The 26,041-nt window shown below is 43.1% G+C and overlaps 1 protein-coding gene across 6 annotated transcripts in view; it reads right to left on the bottom strand.

The window, feature by feature from the left end:
* LOC115197403 (SLIT-ROBO Rho GTPase-activating protein 1) overlaps positions 1-26,041 on the bottom strand; it is a 185,892-nt gene that overhangs the window by 87,033 nt on the left and 72,818 nt on the right. For all 6 annotated transcript variants that reach the window (XM_029758863.1, XM_029758862.1, XM_029758859.1 and 3 more), the window contains exons 3-4: positions 17,778-17,940; positions 6,847-6,909 (exon numbers count right to left, since the gene is read on the bottom strand). In XM_029758863.1, coding sequence (XP_029614723.1) covers positions 6,847-6,909; positions 17,778-17,940 — 226 coding nt within the window. The remainder of the gene's footprint in view (positions 1-6,846; positions 6,910-17,777; positions 17,941-26,041) is intronic.

The raw sequence follows: 26,041 nt of genomic DNA, 5'->3' as shown, positions 1-26,041 counted from the left end.
GTACAGAGTCAATATGCGGGGGCACCGGTTAGTTGAGGTAGTTTGTACATGCAGGTAGAGTTATTAAAGTGACTATGCATAGATGATAACAACAGAGACTAGCTGCGGGGGGGGGGGGGGGGGGGGGCAATGCAAATAGTCTGGGTAGCCATTTGAGTAGATGTTCAGGAGTCTTATGGCTTGGGGGTAGAAGCTGTTAAGAAGCCTTTTGGAGCGAGATTTGGCGCTCCGGTACCGCTTGCCGTGCGGTAGCAGAGAGAACAGTCTATGACAAGGGTGGCTGGAGTCTTTGACAATTTTTTGTGCCTACCTCTGACCCCACCTGGTATAGTGGTCCCAGATGGCAGGAAGCTTGGCCCCAGTGATGTACTGGGCCGTACACACTACCCTCTGTAGTGGCTTGAGGTTGGAGGCCGAGCAGTTGCCATACCAGGAAGTGATGCAACCAGTCAGGATGCTCGGTGGTGCAGCTGTAGAACATTTTCAGGATCTGAGAACCCATGCCAAATCTTTTCAATCTCCTGAGGGGGCATAGGTTTTGTAGTGCCATCTTCATGACTGTCTTGGTGTGTTTGGACCATGTTAGTTTGTTGGTGATGTGGACACCAAAGAACTTGAAACTCTCAACCAGCTCCACTGCAGCCCTGTCGATGAGAATTTGTGAGGGTGCACGGTCATCTTTTTCCTGTAGTCCACAATCATCTCCTTTGTCTTAATCGCGTTGAGAGAGAGGTTGTTGTCCTGGCACCAGACGGCCAGGTCTCTGAACTCCTCCCTATAAGCTGTCTCGTCATTGGTGATCAGGCCTACCACTGTTGTGCCATCTGCAAACTTAATGATGGTGTTGAAGTCGTGCCTGGCCGTGCAGTCATGAGTGAACAGGGAGTACAGGAGAGGGGACTGCGCATGCACCCGAGGGGCCCCTGTGTTGAGGATCAGCGTGGCGGATGTGTTGTTACCTACCCTTACCACCTGGGTCGGCCCGTCAGGAAGTCCAGGATCAAGTTGCAGAGGGAGGTGTTTAGTCCCAGGGTCCTTAGCTTAGTGATGAGCTTTGAGGGCACTATGGTGTTGAACGCTGAGCTGTAGTCAATGAATAGCATTCTCACATAGGTGTTCCTTTTGTCCAGGTGTGAAAGGGCAGTGTGGAGTGCAATAGTGATTGTGTCATCTGTGGATCTGTTGGGGTGGTATGCAAATTGGAGTGGGTCTTGGATTTCTGGGATGATGGTGTTGATGTGAGCCATGACCAGCCTTTCAAAGCACTTCACGGCTACAGACGTGAGTGCTACGGGTCGGTAGACATTTAGGCAGGTTACCTTAGTATTCTTGGGCACAGGCACTATGGTGGTCTACTTAAAACATGTTGACCTGTTTAAAAGTCTTACTCACATCAGCTGCAGAGAGCGTGATCTCACAGTCTTCAGAAACAGCTGGTGCTCTCATGTTTCAGTGTAATTTGCCACGAAGCGGGCATAGAAGTAGTTTAGCTCGTCTGGTATGCTCGTGTCACTGGGCAGCTCTCGGCTGTGCTTCCCTTTGTAGTCTGTAATTGTTTGCAAGCCCTCCCACATCCGACGAGCGTCAGAGCCAGTGTTGTACGATTCGATCTTAGTCCTGTATTGACGCTTGCCTGTTTGATGGTTCGTCGGAGGGCATAGAGCGATTTCTTATAAGCTTCCGGGTTAGAGTCCCGCTCATTGAAAGTGCCAGCTCTAGCCGTTAGCTGTGTGCGGATGTTGCCTCTAATCCACTTCTGGTTGGGGTATGAACATACGGTCACTGTGGGAACGAGGTCATCAATGCACTTATTGATGAAACCAATGACTGATGTGGTGTACTCCTCTATGCCATCGGAGGAATCCCAGAACACATTCCAGAATGTGCTAGCAAAACAGTCCTGTAGCTTAGCATCTGCTTCATCTGACCACATAGTGGGCAGAACAAGCAAGGAGGTGGGCAGAGCCAAGCACGAGCTAGAGAGATCCTATTGGCACGTATGTATTTGCATACAGTGCATTCAGAAAGTATTCAGACCTCGACTTTTTCCACATTTTGTAACATTACAACCTTATTCTAAAATGGATAAATTGTTTTTTTCCCCTCATCAATCTACACAAAATATCCCATAATGACAAAGCAAAAACAGGTTTTGAAAATTAAAAAACTGAAATATCACATTTACATACAGTACCGGTCAAAAGTTTGGACACACCTACTCATTCAATAGTTTTTCTTGATTTTTACTATTTTCTACACTATAGAATAATAGTGACATCAAAACTATGAAATTACACATATAGAATCATGTAGTAACCACAAAAAGTGTGTAAAACAAATCCAAATATATTTTATACTTGAGATTCTTCAAAGTAGTCACCATTTGCCTTGATGAAGCTTTGCACACTCTTGGCATTCTCTCAACCAGCTTCATGAGGTAGTCACCTGGAATGCATTTCAATTAACAGGTTTGCCTTGGTAAAAGTTCCTTTGTGGAACTTTTACATGAAGGTCAGTCAATCCAGAAAATGTCAAGTATTTTGAAAGTTTCTTCAAGTGCAGTCGCAAAAACCATCAAGCTCTATGATGAAACTGGCTCTCATGAGGACTGCCACAGGAACCAGAGTTAACTCTGCTGCAGAAGATAACTTCATTAGAGTTACCAGCCTCAGAAATTGCAGCCTAAATAAATTATTTACAGAGTTCAAGTAACAAACACATCTCAACATAAACTGTTTAGAGGAGACTCACTAGTCACTTAACGTTTTATGTCTGTTTTAGATTATGGTGATATTATCTATATGCATGCATCGGCAAACACATTAAAACCACTGGATGCTATTTACCATTGTGCACTCAGGTTTATCCCGGTGATAGTTACAAAACTCATCACTGTATCCTATACTACTCAAAAAAATAAAGGGAACACTTAAACAACACATCCTAGATCTGAATGAAAGAAATAATCTTATTAAATACTTTTTTCTTTACATAGTTGAATGTGCTGACAACAAAATTACACAAAAATAATCAATGGAAATCCAATTTATCAACCCATGGAGGTCTGGATTTGGAGTCACACTCAAAATTAAAGTGGAAAACCACACCACAGGATGATCCAACTTTGATGTAATGTCCTTAAAACAAGTCAAAATGAGGCTCAGTAGTGTGTGTGGCCTCCACGTGCCTGTATGACCTCCCTACAATGCCTGGGCATGCTCCTGATGAGGTGGCGGATGGTCTCCTGAGGGATCTCCTCCCAGACCTGGACTAAAGCATCCGCCAACTCCTGGACAGTCTGTGGTGCAACGTGGCGTTGGTGGATGGAGCGAGACATGATGTCCCAGATGTGCTCAATTGGATTCAGGTCTGGGGAACGGGCGGGCCGGTCCATAGCATCAATGCCTTCCTCTTGCAGGAACTGCTGACACACTCCAGCCACATGAGGTCTAGCATTGTCTTGCATTAGGAGGAACCCAGGGCCAACCGCACCAGCATATGGTCTCACAAGGGGTCTGAGGATCTCATCTCGGTACCTAATGGCAGTCAGGCTACCTCTGGCGAGCACATGGAGGGCTGTGCGGCCCCCCAAAGAAATGCCACCCCACACCATGACTGACCCACCGCCAAACCGGTCATGCTGGAGGATGTTGCAGGCAGCAGAACGTTCTCCACGGCGTCTCCAGACTCTGTCACGTCTGTCACGTGCTCAGTGTGAACCTGCTTTCATCTGTGAAGAGCACAGGGCACCAGAGGCGAATTTGCCAATCTTGGTGTTCTCTGGCAAATGCCAAACGTCCTGCACGGTGTTGGGCTGTAAGCACAACCCCCACCTGTGGACGTCGGGCCCTCATACCACCCTCATGGAGTCTGTTTCTGACCGTTTGAGCAGACACATGCGCTGACAGACACAGCAAACCTTCTTGCCACAGCTCACATTGATGTGCCATCCTGGATGAGCTGCACTACCCGAGCCACTTGTTTGGGTTGTAGACTCTGTCTCATGCTACCACTAGAGTGAAAGCACCGCCAGCATTCAAAAGTGACCAAAACATCAGCCAGGAAGCATAGGAACTGAGAAGTAGTCTGTGGTCCCCACCTGCAGAACCACTCCTTTATTGGGGGTGTCTTGCTAATTGCCTATAATTTCCACCTGTTGTCTATTCCATTTGCACAACAGCATGTGAAATTTATTGTCAATCGGTGTTGCTTCCTAAGTGGACAGTTTGATTTCACACAAGTGTGATTGACTTGGAGTTACATTGTGTTGTTTAAGTGTTCCCTTAATTTTTTTGAGCAGTGTATATCAACATGTGGTTTGGGCCTCTCTATCTGTGAGGCGAGAGCAACATGCTCTCTTGTTTATTTATAAAGCACTTATTTTAAACCTACCTCCATATATATCATCATTAATTTCCACTAGATATACTAATTTTAAAACCAGATCACAGATGTGGATTACATTAGAGACTCCTGCGGTCTCCACAGAGTTGGGTAGGACTGCCTTTAGTTCCTTTGCACCTTATTTATGGAACAAACTGCAGATCCAACTTAAGTTAGACACTGGTGTCCCTTGCCCATTTTAAAAATGTTATGGAGGATGAATATGATGCTATCTGTGATTGTTTCTGTTGAATTGTGTCTTTGTTTTGTATGTTTGAAATGTTCTTGTCTGTATGCCTAAAACTGTACATGTCAACATGTTTACACAGGGCACAGCCGTAAAAGAGATCCAGGTCTCAGTCTGTTTTCCCTGTTAAAATAAAGATAATACAAAAAAAATATATAATACATATCTTGCATTACTCATCTCATATGTATATACTGTATTCTATACTATTCTACTGTATCTTAGTCCGTTCCATTCTGACGTCGCTCGTCCATCTGTAAAGAGTCTTATTTCATTCCTACTTAGATTTGTGTGTATTGGGTATATGTTGTGTAATTTGTTAGACATTTAGCTACACCCGAAATAACATCTACTAATCATGTGTATGTGACCAATACAATTTGATTTGATTGCTGCAAAGAAACCACTACTAAAGGACACCAATAAGAAGAAGAGACTTGCTTGGGCCAAGAAACACGAGCAATGGACATTAGACCGGTGGAAATCTGTCCTATGGTCTGATGATTCCATATTTTAGATTTTTGGTTCCAACCGTTGTGGCTTTGTTAGACGCAGAGTACGTGAACGGATGATCTCCGCATGTGTAGTTCCCACCGTGAAGGATGGAGGTGTTGGTGTGATGGTGCTTTCCTGGTGACACTGTCAGTGATTAATTTAGAATTCAAGGCACACTTCTGCATTCTGCAGTAATACGCCATCCCATCTGGCTTGCGCTTAGTGGGCCTATCAGGAGGAGAGTGATGGAGTGCTGCATCAGATGACCTGGCCTACACAATCACCAGACCTCAACCCAATTGAGATGGTTTGGGATGAGTTGGACTGCAGAGTGAAGGAAAAGTAGCCAACAAGTGCTCAGCATATGTGGGAACTCCTTCAAGACTGTTGGAAAAGCATTCCAGGTGAAGCTTGTTGGGCATGGCAAAGGGTGGTTACTTTGAAGAATCTCAAATATATTGATTTGTTTAACACTTTTTTAGTTACGACATGATTCCATATGTGTTAATTCCTAGTTTTGAGCTCCACTATTATTTTACAATGTAGAAAATAGTAATAATAAAGAAAAACCCTTAGTAAGTAAGTAGGTGTGTCCAAAATTTGACTGGTACTGTAAGTACAGCTTTTTTCAGGCCTCTCCAGGGATGTTTGATCGGGTTCAAGTCTGGGCTCTGGCCGGGCCTCTCAAGGACATTCAGAAACTTGTTCCGCAGACACTCCTGCGTTGAATGGCTGTGTGCTTAGGGTCGTTGTCCTGTTGGAAGGTGAACCTTCACCCCAGTCTGAGGTGCTTTTACTGAGGAGTGGCTTCCATCTGGCTACTCTACCATAAAGGCCTGATTGGTAGAGTGCTGCAGAGATATTTGTCCTTCCCATTTCCACAGGAGAACTCTGGAGCTCTGTCAAAGTGACCATCGGGTTCTTGGTCACCTCCCTGACCAAGGTCATTCTCCCCCGATTGCGCAGTTTGGCCGGTGCGTTCAGCTCTAGGAAGAGTCTCGGTGGTTCCAAATATCTTCCATTTAAGAATGATGGAGGCCACTGTGTTCTTGGGGACCTTCAATGCTGCAGACATTTTTTGGTACCCTTCCCCAGAGCTAAATTTCAGGTCTCATAGCAAGGTGTCTGAATACTTATGTAAATAAAGGATGTTTTTTATTTTTAATACATTAGCAAAAAAAATGCAATTTGTTTTTTTTGCTTTGTCATTATGGGGTATTGTGTGTATATCGTTGAGGAAAAAAAAGTGATACATTTTAGAATAAGGCTGTAACGTAACAAAATGTGGAGAAAGGGAAGGGGTCTGAATACTTTCCGAATGCACTTTATTTCCGTTAGGGAACGCCTAATCTGTGAAGTGCACTTGTGCAATAACTCAATTCACCCTTGCATTCCTTTTAAACAATGCAGTTTTTAGAAACGAGAAATGGTCAAGTCAACAAAACTTCGTCCACTCTGTTCGAAACGGATTCTAGATTTGGGAACAGAAAACTGTATTGAGATTGGATGTTTCATCGATAAGAAATTTGCAGAATGTCGACCATGTTTCATCTAGCTCCATCTTCTCCCACTTCCCGCCACTGGACATAATTGGTGGTGAGAAGAACTTCTAAACGGATGCTTCAGATTTCTACATCCTGTGAGAGATCTGTCTCCTTGCTCTAACTGTGGTGATATAGTAAGTCAGGAAACAGTCAATTAAATTACACATTCAAACTTACAGTGTAGAGCTCGTTGAGGACCTTCATCAAGTCTTCCTGAAGCTGAAACGTTATCTCCTTACTCTGAAAAAGAGAGAAAGAATGTGTTCAATGCGAGACATCTATCATCTTTGCAGTACAGTCACATATTCATACATTGTCACATGGAACAAACAAGCATACAGAGTTGGGAATATAGTAGGGCACTGAGACCTGTAATGAGGTCATCAAAAAGAGAGAGTTGCCCATAGAGCCATCTGTCTGCATAGCGTGAGAGAGATCTCAAATGAATTAATTAAATCTACCATCAGACATGAGCCCACAATTCATATTTCTGAGATTCTCCCTACAGGGAAATAACAGTTATTTGATTGATGCAGAGTTAAAGCTGAGGTCTCAAACTGGCAGCGTGCGGACCAGATGCGGAATAGACACCGGCAGGAATGCGGTTCTAGTCAACCAGCATTCAGGATTAGACCCACCCGTTGTATAAGATGTGACAAGGCACATGGATATCCCATTCAACTTATGTATTACCTGGGCATTATCACACAGTCTTCCACTCAGTCTCACACAAACCCCATTATCTGGCCCCTAACTCATTGTGGAGGCCTTTCCCAGTAATGGGCCCTGAGAGGGCTGTGAAAACATGATCTATCCCACCACAACTGTGGTTTCCTGTATGGGCATGACGCCGTAACTGATCAGGAAGTGTCTCTGCTGAGGTCACCAACCTCCCTGATCCAGGTGGATCTGCACACATCCTAGTTGCCACAAACACCCATGTTAGAGTGAGCCACTGCAGACACAGTCAACAACACTCCAAAGGAACGTCATGGGTTGGAGTCGGGACTCTCTAGCCTAGCCGCCATATCTGAATAATATGCTTTAGCCAACACCTCTAACGCTCTTGTAGTCATGCCATACATGTTTGGCATGACAACAAACACAGCATACCAGGGGAGTTGGCTAAAGCACCAACAGATCTGCAACTAAGCCATGGTTAGGGAGATACCCTTAGTTAGAGCATCTATGATTGTTTGAAGGAGGAAGTCAGGGCACAAACAAACACAGGTCCATCACAAAGGGAGCTCTGCTCTACTGTAAGTCCTGCTGACTGACTGGTAGAAGAGGTGGTGTCCAGTCCAGACATGTGGACGTAAACCATAGAGGATTAGCCCTCGTTCTGTGTGTGTGTTTGTGCATGTGTGCGTAATTAAGTAAATCAATCAGTCTCCTCTGGCTGACCCAGTCCAGCCCACACCTGTCCTGGCACTGGCCTATACCTACTAAGCCAGTTCTCTCTTTTACTTACATATTACCACACAGACAGGCACCGGACAAATAGACTTAGCCATGTATAAATAGAGCTAAGTCACCTAAGCTGAAGTTAGGGTGCTCTCACACACAGAGAATGAAGAGCAGAATCTATAAGCTGGTTGTGGCACTGAGTTTTGGGCCAGGTAAATTATGGACTGGTGAGATCATTCCTCTTGCCCAAATATGTGAAACAGGCTGCAACAAAAAAATACACACAATGGTTCACAAGTTTGGGGTCATTTAGAAATTCTTGTTTTTGAAAGAAACGCACATTTTTTGCCCATTAAAATAACATCAACTTGATAAGAAATACAGTGTAGACATTGTTAATGTTGTAAATGACTATTGAAGCTGGAAACGGCAGATTTTTTATTGAATATCAGGAGTTGCAAAGAAAAAGCTATATCTCAGACTGGCCAATAAAAAGTAAAGATTAAGATGGGCAAAATAACACATACACTGGACAGAGGAACTCTGCCTAGAAGGCCAGCATCCCGGAGTCGCCTCTTCACTGTTGACGTTGAGACTGGAATTTGGGGAAAATTACATTTTGGGGGAAAAAGCTAACTCGGCTCCTTCATTCTTGAATCAGATGGCTCATTCATCACAAAGCCCACTGATATTGCAAACAACTTTAACCTGTTGGGGCTAGGGGGCAGTATTTGCACGGCCGGATAAAAAACGTACCCGATTTAATCTGGTTACTACTCCTGCCCAGTAACTACAATATGCATATAATTGTTTGATTTGGATAGAAAAGACCCTAAAGTTTCTAAAACTGTTTGAATGGTGTCTGTGAGTATAACAGAACTCATTTGGCAGGCCAAAACCTGAGAAGATTTCAAACAGGAAGCGCTCTCTCTGACCATTTCATGGCCTTATTGATCATCTCTAACAAAAACAGGGGATCTCTGGCATGACGTGACATTTTCTAACGCTCCCATAGGCTCTCAGAAGGTGCCAGAAAGCTGAATCGTGGCTTTGCAGCCCATGGCTGAAAAACAGTAGCGCATTTTGATAGTGGTCGATCTGAGGACAATGGGTCGGGGCGCGCGTGCCCGAGTCGACTCCATGTTTACTTTCTCTCTCTTTGAACGAAAACCACCACTCCCGGTCGGAATATTATCACTTTTTTACGAGAAAAATTGCATAAAAATTGATTTTAAACAGCGGTTGACATGCTTCGAAGTACGGTAATTGAATATTTAGACATTTTTTGTCACGAAACGCGTCGGGCGCGTGACCCTTATTTACCCTTCGGATAGTGTCTTGAACGCACGAACAAAACGCCGCTATTTGGATATAACTATGGATTATTTGGGACCAAACCAACATTTGTTATTGAAGTAGAAGTCCTGGAAGTGCATTCTGACGAAGAACAGCAAAGGTAATAACATTTTTCTTATAGTAAATCTGACTTTGGTGAGGGCTAAACTTGGTGGGTGTCTAAATAGCTAGCCCTGTGATGCCGGGCTATCTACTTAGAATATTGCAAAATGTGCTTTCACCGAAAAGCTATTTTAAAATCGGACATAGCGAGTGGATATAGGAGTTCTGTATCTAAAATTCTTAAAATAATTATGTTTTTTGTGAACGTTTATCGTGAGTAATTTAGTAAATTCACCGCAAGCGTCCCACCTAGCCCATAGAGGTTAATGACTTTTTCATTTGCAATATAAGGAAACTTAGGGATAACATGCCAGCAACAAATGCTGACACTACACATCCAAGTATATCGGACCAAATTATGAAAGACAAGAATTGTACTTTTGAATTCCATCAAGTCAGTGTGGAAGAGGTGATTTAAAAAAAATGTTTTATCAACAATGACAAGCCACCAGGGTCTGAAAATCTAGATGGAAAATTACTGAGGATAATAGCAGACGATATTGCCACTCCTATTTGCCACATCTTCAATTTAAGCCTACTAGAGAGCATGTGCCCTCAGGCCTGGAGGGAAGCTAAAGTCATTCCGCTACCCAAGAATAGTAAAGCCCCATTTACTGGCTCAAATAGCCGACCAATCAGCCTGTTACCAACCCTTAGTAAACTTCTGGAAAAAATGGTGTTTGACCAGATACAGTACTATTTTACAGTAAACAAATTGACAACAGAATTTCAGCATGCTTATAGGAAGGACACTCAACAAGCACAGCACTTACACAAATGGCTGATGATTGGCTGAGAGAAATTGGTGACAAAATGAAATTGTTAGACTTCAGTGCAGCTTTTGACATTATTGATCATAGTCCGCTGCTGGAAAAACACATGTGTTATGGCATTACACCCCCTGCTATAATGTGGATAAAGAGTTACTTGTCTAACAGAACACAGAGGGTGTTCTTTAATGGAAGCCTATCAAATATAATCCAGTTAGAATCAGGAATTCCCCAGGGTAGCTGTTTAGGCCCATTGCTGTTTAAATTTTTACTAACGACATGCCACTGACTTTGAGTAAAGCCAAAGTTTATATGTATGCGGATGACTCAACACTTTACACGTCAGCTACTACAGCGACTGAAATGACTGCAACACTCAACAAAGAGCTGCAGTTAGTTTCAGAGTGGGTGGCAAGGAATAAGCTAGCCCTACATATTTCTAAAACTAAAAGCATTGTATTTGGAACAAAACACTCACTAAACCTCAAGTAAATCTTGTAATAAATAATGTGGAAATTGAGCAATTTGGGGTGACTAAACTGCTTGGAGTAACACTAGATTGGAAACTGTCATGGTCAAAACATATTGATGCAATAGTAGCTAAGATGGGGAGAAGTCTGTCTATAATAAAGCAATGCTCTGCCTTCTTAACAACACTATGAACAAGGCAGGTCCTACAGGCCCTAGTTTTGTCGCACCTTGACTACTGTTCAGTCGTGTGGTCAAGTGCCACAAAAAAGGACTTTGGAAAATTGCAATTGGCTCAGAACAGGGCAGCACAGCTGGCCCTTGGATGTACACAGAGAGCTAATATTAATAATATGCATGCCAATCTCTGCTGGCTGAAAGTGGAGGAGAGATTGACTCCATCACTACTTTTATTTATGAGAGGTATTGCCACATTGAATGCACCGAGCTGTCTGTCTAAACTACTGGCACACAGCTCGGACACCCATGCATACCCCACAAGACATGCCACAAGAGGTCTCTTCACAGTCCCCAAGTCCAGAACAGACTATGGGAGGCACACAGTACTAATCTCAGCAAAAAAAGCAACGTCTCTTTTCAGGACCCTGTCTTTCAAAGATAATTCGTAAAAATCCAAACTTCACAGATCTTCATTGTAAAAGGTTTAAACAGTGCTTCCCATGCTTATTCAATGAACCTTAAACAATTAATGAACATGCACCTGCGGAACAATCGTTAAAACACTAACAGCTTACAGACGGTAGGCAATTAAGGTCACAGTTATGAAAACTTTGGACACTAGAGAGGCCTTTCTATGGACTCTGAAAAACACCAAAATAAAGATGCCCAGGGTCCCTGCTCATCTGCGTGAACGTGCCTTAGGCATGCTGCAAGGAGGTATGAGGACTGCAGATGTGGCCAGGGCAATAAATTGCAATGTCCGTACTGTGAGACGCCTAAGACGGCGCTACACGGAGACAGGACGGACAGCTTATCATCCTCACAGTGGCAGACCACATGTAACAACACCTGCACAGGATCGGTACATCTGAACATCACACCTGCGGGACAGGTACAGGATGGCAACAACAACTGCCCGAGTTACACAAGGAACGCACAATCCCTCCATCAGTGCTCAGACTGTCCGCAATAGGTTGAGAGAGGCTGGACCGAGGGTTTGTAGGCCTGTTGTAAGACAGGTCCTCACCAGACATTACCGGCAACAATGTCGCCTATGGGCACAAACCCACAGTCCTTGGACCAGACAGGACTTGCAAAAAGTGCTCTTCACTGACAAGTCGCGGTTTTGTCTCACCGGGGATGATGGTCGGATGCGTGTTTATCGTCAAAGGAATGAGCGTTACACCGAGGCCTGTACTCTGGAGCGGGATCGATTTGGAGGGTCCATCATGGTCTGGGGCGGTGTGTCACAGCATCATCGGACTGAGCTTGTTGTCATTGCAGGCAATCTCAACGCTGTGTGTTACAGGGAAGACAACCTCCTCCCTCATGTGGTACACTTCCTGCAGGCTCATTCTGACATGACCCTCCAGCATGACAATGCCACCAGCCATACTGCTCGTTCTGTGCGTGATTTCCTGCAAGACAGGAATGTCAGTGTTCTGCCATGGCCAGCGAAGAGCCCGGATCTCAATCCCTTTGAGCACATCTGGGACCTGTTGGATTGAAGGGTGAGGGCTTGTAAATGAGAACTTGTTCTCAACTTGCCTACCTGGTTAAATAAAGGTGAAATAAATAAATAAATAAATAAAATAGGGCCATTCCCCCCAGAAATGTCCGGGAACTTGCAGGTGCCTTGGTGGAACAGTGGGGTAAGATCTCACAGCAAGAACTGGCAAATCTGGTGCAGTTTATGAGGAGGAGATGCACTGCAGTACTTAATGCAGCTGGTGGCCACACCACTGTTACTTTTGATTTTGACCCCCCCCCCTTTGTTCAGGGACACATTATTCAATTTCTGTTAGTCACATGTCTGTGGAACTTGTTCAGTTTATGTCTCAGTTGTTGAATCTTATGTTCATACAAATATGTACATATGCTAAGTTTGCTGAAAATAAACGCAGTTGACAGTGAGAGGACGTTTCTTTTTTTGCTGAGTTCAATTAGAGCCATGACTACATGGAACTCTATTCCACATCAAGTAACTGACGCAAGCAGTAAAATTTGATTTAAAAGACAGATAAAAAACACCTGATGGAACAGCAGGGACTGTGAAGCAACACAAACATTGGCGCACACACACACACACACACACACACACACACACACACACACACACACACACACACCAGATAACATACACACTATACATACACATGGACTTAGTACTGTAGATATGTGGTAGTGGTGGAGTAGGGGCCTGAGGGCACACAGTGTGTTGTGATATCTGTGAATGTATTGTAATGTTTTAAAATTGTATAAACTGCCTTAATTTTGCTGGATCCCAGGAAGAGTAGATGCAACCTTGGCAGGAACTAATGGGGATCCATAATAAATACAATACAAAACTGGTGTTTTGCAGTACTATTTAATGAAGCTGCCAGTTGAGGACTTGTGAGGCGTCTGTTTCTCAAACTAGACACTCTAATGTACTTGTCCTCTTGCTCAGTTGTGCACCGGGGCCTCCCACTCCTCTTTCTATTCTGGTTAGAGCCAGTTTGCACTGTTCTGTGAAGGGAGTAGTACACCGCGTTGTACGAGATCTTCAGTTTCTTGGCAATTTCTCACATGGAATAGCCTTCATTTCTTAGAACAAGAATTGACTGACGAGTTTCAGAAGAAAGGTCTTTGTTTCTGGCCATTTTGAGCCTGTAATCGAACCCACAAATGCTGATGCTCCAGATACTCAACTAGTCTAAAGAAGGCCAGTTGTATTGCTTCTTTAATCTTTAAAATTAACCGTTTGCAGATACAATAGTCATTTACAACATTAACAATGTCTATACTGTGTTTGTGATCAATTTGATGTTATTTTAATGGACAAAAAAAATTGCTTTTCTTTCAAAAACAAGGACATTTCTAAGTGACCCCAAACTTTTGAACGGTAGTGTATATACAGTACCAGTCAAAAGTTTGGACACACCTACTCGATCAAGGGTTTTTCCTTTATTTTCAACATTGTAGAATAATATTGTAGACATCAAAACCTTGAAATAACACATATGGAACCAAACAAGTTTTAAACAAAGCAAAATATATTTTTGATTCTTCAAAGTAGCCACCCTTTGCTTTGATGATAGCTTTGCACCCGCTTGGCATTCTCTCAACCAGTTTTGCCTGGAATGCTTTTCCAACAGTCTTTGAGTTCCCACATATGCTGAGCACTTGTTGGCTGCTTTTCCTTCACTCTGCGGTCCAACTCTGATGCAGCACTCCATCACTCTCCTTCTTGGTCAAATAGTCCTTACACAGCCTGGAGGTGTGATGGGTCATTGTCCTGTTGAAAAACGATGATAGTCCCACTAAGCGCAAACCAGATGGGATGGCGTATCGCTGCAGAATGCCATACTGGTTAAGTGTGCCTTGAATTCTAAATAAAACACTGGCAGTGTCACCAGCAAAGCACCACCACACCATCACACCTCCTCCTCCTCCATGCTTCACTGTGGGAACCACACATGCTGAGATCATCCATTCACCTACTCTGCGTCTCACAAAGACATGATGGTTGGAACCAAAAATCTCAAATTCGAACGTATTAAGGAAAGATATTCCACAAATTCACTTTGAACAAGGCACACCTGTTAATTGAAATGCATTCCAGATGACTACCTCATGAAGCTGGTTGAGAGAATGCCAAGAGTGTGCAAAGCTGTCATCAAGGCAAATGGTGGCTACTTCAAAGAATCTCAAATACAAAATATATATTGATGTTTTACACACTTTTTTTGGTTACTATATGATTCTACATGTGTTATTTCATAGTTTTGATGTCTTCACTATTATTCTACAATGTAGAAAATAGCATAAATTAAGAAAAACCCTTGAATGAGTAGGTGTGTCCAAACTTTTGACTGGTACTGTATATATATATACAATGTTATGATTACCTTTAAAGGTCTTGCCCTCTATTATTTAAAGGGGAATGTCAACTGGGGTTTTTCCAACACGGATAATTTATTAAAGGACTAACACAAATGGGCTTCCCCTTTTAAGTGCACTGTTTGTGAGTGATGCTAACCACATCTCAGTGAGACAGGAAGAGACAAGATTCCACTGAGCCCCCCCCAGGGGTGATGGGTTTCATGTTGCCTCCAACATTAATTAGGCCCCAGAGAGGGACTGTACATAGCCCTGGAGTCAATTTCTGGTGGCTGCTCCATATGGCAGAAGAAACACACTGGGACTCTAGTGAGAGGCTACACAAATCATATTGGCTCATATACTATACAGGAATACCTGAGATAGGATTAAGTAATCCTTCTAACCCCCCCCCACCCCCCCAAAAAAAAGATATAGATGTACTATTGTAAAGTGGTTGTTCCACTGGATATCATAAGGTGAATGCACCTATTTGTAAGTCGCTAAATGATTTAAATGTAAATGTAAATGTAGAAGCAGTCATTGGAGTTAGTCTAGTAATGGACCAAGCCGGGCAGTAAATCAGTAAATTGTCAAGCTCTAATCCTAATGAAGTGTTAAAACACTTTACACTGCGCTTGATCAAATGCCAAGACCAATTTAGTGGTACCTGGTGCAGTTTTGTGTTTCCCTCACCCTTCGTCCCTACCTCTGTAGTGAATGAATGGAGGAGTGTGCAATGGAATAACTTGACAAACTAGTACCTTCCTTTCTCCTTCCTCCATACAGATGAGGCTTTCAAGCCTTGGGAGAAATTCACCTTGTAGTTCCACCAGAATGGGACTTCCATAAATAAAAGAGGACTGACTAAGTAAAACAAAAAGCGAGTTGTATGAATAATGAAAAGAGAATACATGTGATAAGACCTGCCCGACCATGAATGGACTGAGTGACAAAACTTGTATTTAGAGGTTTCTCCTTCGAACAAAGACAAATCAAGGTAAGCTGTGACTTTCTTGTCCACAGTACTATTCATAAATAAACATAGCATGAACACAAGCCAATGGTCAACTCTAAAAGGTCCACCATGCAGAAGCCTGTTAGGATATGTCATTTAAGGTTCTATACAGACACCTCATAACATAAAAACGTAGAAAACTTTGGAATTTGAAAATATAAAAACACTAGTCTTTGATGCCAGGATGCCAAAACAGCAGCCCTCTTGTGTTAAAAGAAGAGGAGCTGTAGTAACTGTGTTGAAACTGGGGGGCCTCCTCCGGTGTTTGTCTCTCATTAATGGAGAGATCAAAGACACGGACTTACTGATTAGAGGGCAGGGGTGTCTCTGCTCCCCTGTGACAGACTTCCCCCCCACCAGGAGGATGCCGATTGGTTTGGCCCCTGGCTGCCAAACATCACTATACGAGCCAGAGGGGAGACACAAACACACACATGCACGAAACGCATCCACACTGTCAGAAACACTGAAGACCTAACGGTGTCTGATGACTGCAGGTCGTTGCCTGTTGTGTTCAAGCAGTCGTTGCCTGTTGTGTTCAAGGCCAACCAACAACTATAATCGGTGGAGCAATAAGGAGCGATAATCCTTTTTTCCCCCTCATGCACTGTGTGTAATGTCTGAATGCAAACGTCTTCATATGAGGGATGCTATGAACTAAATCTCATACATTATATTTCCACTCTTATCAATGCTTCTCAGGTACCAAATAACAGAATGAAGTACAGTTAAGTCTTGATTTAAATATCCAAAAATGTATACCTACAGTATAATTGCTTTGATTGCACTGCAGGAGGGGAACACATTGATGAGTTTAGTGGACTATCCTTTTAAACATCAGTAATGTGGGTTGAGTAGGGGGAGAAATAAACATCTGACAAAACACTGTCTGTCTGTGTGTGTGTTGTTAGTGTGTAGACCAGTCCTCTGTACCAACCAGTTTAAATCACTGAGACGATAATGACTTCTACCATAAATAAAAGACCCCTCTTTTTTAGTTTTGATCTTGCAGACAGATTTAAAGACCCCTCTTTTTTAGTTTTGATCTAGCAGACAGATTTAAACACCCCTCTTTTTTAGTTTTGATCTAGCAGACAGATTTAAAGACCCCTCTTTTTTAGTTTTGATCTAGCAGACAGATTTAAACACCCCTCTTTTTTAGTTTTGATCTAGCAGACAGATTTAAAGACCCCTCTTTTTTAGTTTTGATCTAGCAGACAGATTTAAACACCCCTCTTTTTTAGTTTTGATCTAGCAGACAGATTTAAAGACCCCTCAGCGAAAGAGAAAATAAAATAGGAAACATTTGATACAAAGCACCCCATTGAAACAGGCCCTGGTCTGTCATTTTCGGGGCTGTGGTTGGTTCATGTGACTCCTGGTGCATAGGAGAGCTCATAATCTGGTAGGGAGTTGTCCTCTTTGTGGCCGGAGTGAAACAGGCGGCAGCAGCATTAGTAGCAGGGTTTCTGTCATGAGGTCAGACTTCAGATGGGAGGGTTAGGCAGGCCGTTTAGGCTTATGATCAGGGCTGTGTGGGATGAGGAGGGTCCTCTGTACACAACCCAGCAACTGAGCTACCATCAAGATGTCATCAAACACAACTTGAAACATAATAGTCCACTGATACACCAAAACCATACATCAAATCTCTGAGAGCAGTCCAGTGTATCTAAGGCTGTAGATTGATAAATGTATTATTAGCAGCAGGGCCCAGTTTTGTCCTGACTATGTGAATGAGCCCAGGATTTATCCAATATAACGAGGTACCGGAGAACTCCATGATCAATTCAAGACAAGTGGTAAGGAACGACTCCTGTCCCTAATCAGTTGCACTTCCTTACGTGAGATCACTGGGATCTCACCTCGTCTGACCTCTAACCTCTCTGTGACCACATCTAGCCAGGTCAAAGGTCAAAGAGTACAAACTACATTGCAGATCTCACCTTCTTGAGCAGGCGTGTGGAGTCCTCGCTGATCTGCATGAAGCGCATGATGACGTTGTTCAGGTAGATGTCACTGAGGGTGGCGTGGTCCTTGCTCTCCCTCCTCACCTGGTTCAGCAGCAGGTACCAGCAGTTAACCGGGGACAGCAGGTTCTGGTCCTTCCTAAAAAGGATTTATAAGATACATTTTGTCAATCAACTGGGTCATATTATTACGTATCAAACAGAAGAAAACCGACCAAAACAGCGAAGGACGACCTGAGCTTGTCCAATAAGAAATGCTAATTTTAGTTTCCCATTGCAAAACATTTTGCTACAGTGTGCTCTAATGGACATGACCCTCTTTACAGAAAGATTTTCACTTGACTCATGTTCATTCATATAAAACAGAACAGTGACTGTGCACAACTTCATTATCATACACTGATCACTGCATAGACAAACAAGACAGAGACACCGACAAGTAGAGACAGGGAAATGTAGGGATGTGTTCAGGCACCCTAAGAAACAGAGGTGTGTGTGCGCGTGTGTGTGTGTGCCCTCTTGCCTGGCTCTCTGAAGGCGGTCTTTGTCATCTGATTTGATTATTAGGATCCCCATGAGCCGACGCCAATGGCGACAGCTAGTCTTAATGGGGTCCAAAGCATAACGAAAAAGACATTACAGACAAAAGACTTTACAATTTACGTACAATACCAGTCAAAGGTTTGGACACACCTACTCATTCCAGGGTTTTTCTTTAGTTTTTACTATTTTCTACATTGTAGAATAATAGTGAAGACATCAAAACTATGAAATAATACATATGGAATCATGTAGTAACCAAAAAAGTGTTAAACAAATCAAAATATTTGAGATTATTCCAAGTAGCCACCCTTTGCCATGACAGCTTGGCACACTCTTGGCATTCTCTCAGCCAGCTTAATGCTTTTCCAACAGTCTTGAAGGAGTTACCACATATGCTGAGCACTTGTTGGCTGCTTTTCCATCACTCCACGGTCCAACTCATCCCATACCATCTCAATTGGGTTGAGGTCAGGGGATTGTGGAGGCCAGGTCATCTGATGCAGCACTCCATCGCTCTCATTCTTGGTCAAATAGCCCTTACACAGCCTGGAGGTGTGTTGGGTCATTGTCCTGTTGAAAAACAAACCATAGTCCCACTAAGCGGAAACCAGATGTGATGGCGTATTGCTGCAGAATGCTGTGGTAGCCATGCTGGTTAAGTGTGCCTTGAATTCTAAATAAATCACAGACAGTGTCACTAGCAAAGCACCCCGACACCATCACACCTCCTCCTCCTCCATGCTTCACGGTGGGAACCACACATGCGGAGATCCTCCATTCATCTACTCTGCGTCTCACAAAGACACGGCGGTTGGAACCAAAAATCTCAAATTTGGATTCATCAGACCAAAGGAAAAATTTCCACCGGTCAAATGTCCACTGCTCGTGTTTCTTCGCCCAAGTAAGTCTCTTCTTATTATTGGTGTCCTTTAGCAGTGGTTTCTTTGCAGCAATTTGACCCTGAAGGCCTGAATGATGCAGTCTCCTCTGAACAGTTGATGTTTAGATGTGTCTGTTACTTGAACTCTGTGAAGCATTTATTTAGGCTACAACTTCTCAGGCTGGTAACTCTAATGAACTTATCCTCTGCAGCAGAGGTAACTCTGGGTCTTCCTTTCCTGTGGCGGTTCTCATGAGAGCCAGTTTTTGTGACTGCACGAAACGCGTCGGGCGCGTCACCCTTATTTACCATTCGGATAGTGTCTTGAACGCACGAACAAAACGCCGCTATTTGGATATAACTATGGATTATTTGGGACCAAACCAACATTTGTTATTGAAGTAGAAGTCCTGGGAGTGCATTCTGACGAAGAACAGCAAAGGTAATAACATTTTTCTTATAGTAAATCTGACTTTGGTGAGGGCTAAACTTGGTGGGTGTCTAAATAGCTAGCCCTGTGATGCCGGGCTATATACTTAAAATATTGCAAAATGTGCTTTCACCGAAAAGCTATTTTAAAATCGGACACAGCGAGTGCATATAGGAGTTCTGTATCTATAATTCTTAAAATAATTGTTGTGTTTTTGTGAACGTTTATCGTGAGTAATTTAGTAAATTCACCGGAAGTGTTCGGTGGGAATGCTAGTCCCATGCTAGTCACATGCTAATGTAAAAAGCTGGTTTTTGATATAAATATGAACTTGATTGACCAAAACATGCATGTATTGTATAACATAATGTCCTAGGTGTGTCATCTGATGAAGATCAAAGGTTAGTGCTGCATTTAGCTGTGGTTTGGGTTTATGTGACATTATATGCTAGCTTGAAAAATGGGTGTCTGATTATTTCTGGCTGGGTACTCTGCTGACATAATCTAATGTTTTGCTTTCGTTGTAAAGCCTTTTTGAAATCGGACAGTGTGGTTAAATTAACGAGAGTCTTGTCTTTAAAATGGTGTAAAATAGTCATATGTTTGAGAAATTGAAGTAATAGCATTTCTAAGGTATTTGAATATCGCGCCACGGGATTACACTGGCTGTTGAGTAGGTGGGACGATTAATGCTAGTGGCAGGTCATTGGTAAAAACAGAAAAGAGTAGAGGGCCTAGAGAGCAGCCCTGCGGTACACCACACTTTGCACATTTGAGATTAGAGAAGCTTCCATTAAAGAAAACACTGAGGTCTATTAGATGGATAGCTCTGAATCCACAATATGGCAGAGGTTGAAAAGCCATAACACATACGTTTTCTCAACAACAGGTTATGGTCAATAATATCAAAGGCTGCACTGAAATCTAACAGTACAGCTCCCACAATCTTCTTAACATCAATTTCTTTCAACAAATCATCAGTAATTTGTGTCAGTGCAGTAGATGTTGAGTGCCCTTCTGTATAAGCATGCTGAAAGTCTGTTGTCAATTTGTTTACAGAGAAACAGCATTATAATTGGTCAAACACAGTTTTCAACAGTTTACTAAGAGCTGGCAGCAAGCTGATAGAACCAGTAAAGTCTGCTTTACCACTCTTGGGTAGTGGAATGAATTTGCCTTCCCTCCAGGCCTGAGGATAAGGACTTACCTTTAGGCTCAGATTAAAGATATGACAGATAGGAGTGGCTATAGAGTCAGCTTCAATCCTCAGTAGCTTTCCATCTAAGTTGTCAATGCCAGGAGGTTTGTCATTATTGATCGATACCGATTTTTCCACCTCTCCACAATAACTTTCCAAAATTCAAACTTACAATGTATTTCTTCCCAAAATTTCATTGAAAGTACTCCAAAAGTTTTTTTGGAAGCATTCTTTATTTGATTGATCTTGGCTTCATAATACAGTTTCTTCTTTTTGTTGAGTTTAGTCACAATTTCTCAAGTTGCAGTAACTCAGCCAGTGATATGTGCACCCAGACGTAGACACTTCTTTTACCCCATCTCTTTCAACCATACAGTTTTTCCAATTCCTCATCAATCCATGGAGCCTTAACAGTTAACAGTCAGTTTCTTAACAGGTGCATGTTAATCAATAATCAATAATAATAATTTCATAAATTCATCAAATGCAGCGTCTGGATGCTTCTTATTAATCACATCGGACTCCGTCCAGGTCTCATGTGGAGATTCTGTAATTCCGTCCACAACCATGTTGTTCTGCCTTGATTGTCCCTCGAGATCCGATTTCTCAGTCATTGTTATCATGGATTCACATTCAGAACTGATGTCCTCTCTCAATGACTTACAGATTGCTGTCATCTTGCTGTTCTCCTGTTTAAACTCATTGAGCTGACCCTGGGAGAACTTCAAACTGTTCCTCAGGTCCTGGATCTCTCTGGTCAAGTCGTCCATTACTTTATTAGTTGACTCCACCAGTATTTAGACACAACACTTGAAGCTATTTTCTTGTTGTAACAGCTGCTTGTAGAACAATTATTGTTCATCTAAAAGATCCTTCACCTGTGATGGAGATCCTTCACCACTGTCCTCAATGGTACTCCCACTGGCTTTGGTCTTTGTTTCGCTGTTACTCCTTGCACTTCCAGACAGGGCAGGTCGCAGGGATTGTGGACTACAGGAGAATGGGGGCCAAACACACCCCCATTCACATCGATGGGGCTGTCGTGGAGCGGTTCAAGAGCTTCAAGTTCCCTGGAATTCACATTACCAACAAACTACCATACTCAATACACACAAAGACAGTCGTGAAGAGGGCACGACAAAACCCATTCCCCCTCAGGAGACTAAAAAGTTTTAGCATGGGTCCTCATATCCTCAAAAAGTTATACAGCTACACAATCGAGAGCATTCAGACTGGTTGCATCACTGCCTGGTATAGCAAATGCTCGTCATCTGACTGCAAGGCGCTACAGAGGGTAGTGTGTACGGACCAGTTCATCCCTGAGTTCAAGCTTCTTGCCATCCAGGACCTATATACTAGGCGGTGTCAAAGGAAGGCCCTAAAAATTGTCAAAGACTCCAGCCACCCTAATCATAAACTGTTCTCTCTGCTACCGCATGGGAAGCAGTACCTCAGCACCAAGCCTAGGTCCAAAAGGCTCCTTAACAGCTTCTACCCCCCAAGCCATTAGACTGCTAAACATCAAATGGCTACCTGGACTATTTGCATTGACCACCTTTTTTTACGCTGCCACTACTCGCTGTTTATTATCTTTGCATAGTCACTTCACCCCTACCTACATGTACATATTACCTCAACTAACCTGTACCCCCACACATTGCTACGTTACCCCCCATGTATATAGCCTTGTTATTGTTATTTTATTGTGTTACTTTTATTTTTACTTTCACTTTTTTTTACTGCCATTGTTGGTTAAGGGCCTGTAAGTAAGCATTTCACTGTAAGGTCTACATCTGTTGTATTAGGCACATGTGACAAATCTAATTTTATTTGAAACAAAAACAAACAGCAGGGATCTACACAGCCACAAGCCCGGGACAATCAGCGGTCTCAGCCACAATGGCCAACTGTCGCGTGCTGCGTTCAAGCCCTCAAGAAAACACCGCTGGCTTGATTAGGCAGCTAGCTAGCACCTAGGCTAGCTTCTACGCCAAGCAGCTCTCAGACCCGGCAGGATCACTGGACAGATAGTAGTGGTCCCAGCAACTGATGCCAACCGCATCACAGGATCAAAACTCAAAAGGTAGCTATCTAGTAACCAAACTTTTTCTATAGACTTTCACAACAACAAACTTTCCAAAATAACTAACCGAGCTCTCCCTTGTTCCGCGTTCAACAGGAAGTGACGTGAAAAGCAAATGTGTGCTTGGAGATCAAGGTCTCAGTTACCTGACAGCTCTGTCCTGTCTGCTCAACACTCATCTAGCGAGATGTTTCAAGACTTCTTAATGTGGATCAGGCCCAAGCCTGGCCAAGGCTTCGACTCTGTCAATCACCGTATTCTTATCGGCAGACTCAATAGCCTTGGTTTCTCAAATGACTGCCTCGCCTGGTTCACCAACTACGCAGATGACACCATTCTGTATACATCTGGCCCTTCTTTGGACACTGTGTTAAGTAACCTCCAAACAAGCTTCAATGCCATACAACACTCCTTCCGTGGCCTCCAACTGCTCTTAAATGCTAGTAAAACCAAATGCATGCTTTTCAACCATTCGCTGCGCGCACCCGCCCCCCCGACTAGCATCACTACTCTGGACGGTTCTGACCTAGAATATGTGGACAACTACAAATACCTAGGTGTCTGGTTATACTGTAAACTCTTCTTCCAGACTCGTATTAAACATCTACAATCCAAAATCAAATCTAGAATCGTCTTTCTATTTTGCAACAAAGCCTCCTTCACTCACGCCGCCAAACTTCCCCTAGTAAAACTGACTATCCTACTGATCCTCGACTTCGGCGATGTCATCTACAAAATAGCTTCCAATACTCTGCTCAGCAAACTGGATGCAGTCTATCACAGTGCCATCCATTTTGTTACCAAAGCCCCTTATACCACCCATCAATGCGACCTGTATGCTCTCGTCGGCTGGCCCTCGCTACATATTCATCGCCAGACCCACTGGCTCCAGGTCATCTATAAGTCTATGCTAGGTAAAGCTCCGCCTTATCTCAGCTCACTGGTCATGATAACAACACCCACCCGTAGCACGCGCTCCAGCAGGTATATCTCACTGGTCATCCCCAAAGCCAACACCTACTTTGGCTGCCTTTCCTTCCAGTTCTCTGCTGCCAGTGACTGGAATGAATTGTAAAAATCGCTGAAGCTGGAGACTTATGTTTCTCTCACTAACTTTAAACATCAGCTATCTGAGCAGCTAACTGATCACTGCAGCTGTACATAGTCCATCTGTAAATAGCCCACCCAATCTACCTACCTCAACCCCATATTGATTTTATTTACTTTTCTGCTCTTTTGCACACCAGTATCTCTACTTGCACATCATCATCTGCTCATCTATCACTCCAGTGTTAATCTGCTAAATTGTAATTACTTCGCTACTATGGCCTATTTATTGCCTTACCTCCTCACGCCATTTGCACACACTGTATATAGACTTTCTTTTTTTCTATTGCGTTATTGACTGTACGCTTGTTCATTCCATGTGTAACTCTGTGTTGTTGTTGTTTGTGTCACACTGCTTTGCTTTATCTTGGCCAGGTCGCAGTTGTAAATGAGAACTTGTTCTCAACTAGCTTACCTGGTTAAATAAAGGTGAAATAAAATAAAATAAAATCACAAAAAAGTATTAGCTAGTAAGTATTAGCTTCCACAGCCCTCCCCAGGTGATGAGTGCCCTATATAATAGCATGCACTATATATCAGCACCGAGTGCACACTGCACCTGTGGGGGAGTTGGGTTGGAGAGTGTGTATCAACAACATTTCTGGGGCATAGCTGGAGCAATGTTTTAAGCTGATCTGACTTCTCGCAACAGGGGAGAGAGCCCGCCACAAGCTTAAGTAAACTTAGGAAACTAAAGACTTCCTTGTTAGAGAAGTTACTTTACATGTAGTAAAGTTTTAGAATAGAGCATTACAAGAGACAATACAGAAAGAGGAAAAGAAATGAGGCTAAGAGGGAGAAAGAGAGAAAGTGACAGACAGAGTGAGACATGGCTGTGCTTAAGCAGCGGCCTGCAGCAGGCTGAATTCCTAAATTTAATCTAAAACATTGCTGTGGAGCAGAGCAGTTAGCCGAGGAGAGGAAGGAGGACAGAAGAAAGGCCAGGTCCTGAGGCCTTAGGGCCAGCTGGCAGGAACCATATGGAAGCTCTCCTCTGGAACTCTGGAAGAGCTCCACCCCGAAGGTCAGTCAGCAAAGACAGGCAGCACACCCACACTTGTCAACGCAACAGGTGAAACTCTGTACCCTCACCCTGGCACATGGCCAATGCTGCATCCCTGAACTACATAACTCTTTGATGATAGCTGCTGGAAGCGGACAAAACATCCCGGACCACAGAGCTGTAACATTCCGTCTCTCTCGCTCGCTCTCTCAGAACTCTCTGGGAAGTTTGGAAAACAGGAACTATAGTGCATGTGACAAAAGACAGGACAGGAAATGAAAAACATCCTGGTGACTGCCAAACGCAAGGCCATTTTTCATAAAAGGAATAATCAAATTTAGCTAAAAGCATAAGTGACGCATGGGGGAAACATGTACAGAACATGGCATTGGCAGGGAAGTTACCAGGAAGAAACAAACAGTTATGGCAATAGAAGACTTATGACAGAGTTGCTGGACAGCATCACACACACACTCTCAAGACTGCAGTTACCGTAAATCTTTCCTGCCTTATGCTTCAGTGGAGTGGCGTTCTTTCATTTATTCTCTGTTCCTGCCTGTGTGTTCGCAAGTGTGTGTTATTTTAGCCTAGTATGTATGAGAGGGCGAGGGCGAGGGCTACTCCACTACCAATACTACCCCTCTACTCCACTTCCTGTTTCCGGTCACAACTTGCAGACTTGTTTACGCTGCTGTGCGTTTTTGTTGCCGTTTTTACTTTGCTACCTGACGGTTTTTACTTTTTCATTACCGTATATTTTTACTTTTTCCGTATATTTTTACGTTTTTACTTTGCTACCTGACGGTTTTTACTTTTTCATTACCGTATATTTTTACTTTTTCCCTCACTCAACTTTTCTTTTTTTTTTTCATTCAACTTTCCTACCCCGGAGGTTTTATCTGGACATGGTTCGTCAGGACTTCAAACAGCCGAAGCTAAGTAACATTAACATGATGCCTTCTAATTGCAGTCGTTGTACTCATAATATACAGGAGA

This window comes from Salmo trutta, chromosome 7 (assembly GCF_901001165.1).
Source record: "Salmo trutta chromosome 7, fSalTru1.1, whole genome shotgun sequence".
Classification (NCBI taxonomy): domain Eukaryota; kingdom Metazoa; phylum Chordata; class Actinopteri; order Salmoniformes; family Salmonidae; genus Salmo; species Salmo trutta.
The sequence above is the reverse complement of the archived record's forward strand: the minus strand, read 5'-3'. Positions and strand labels throughout refer to the sequence as shown.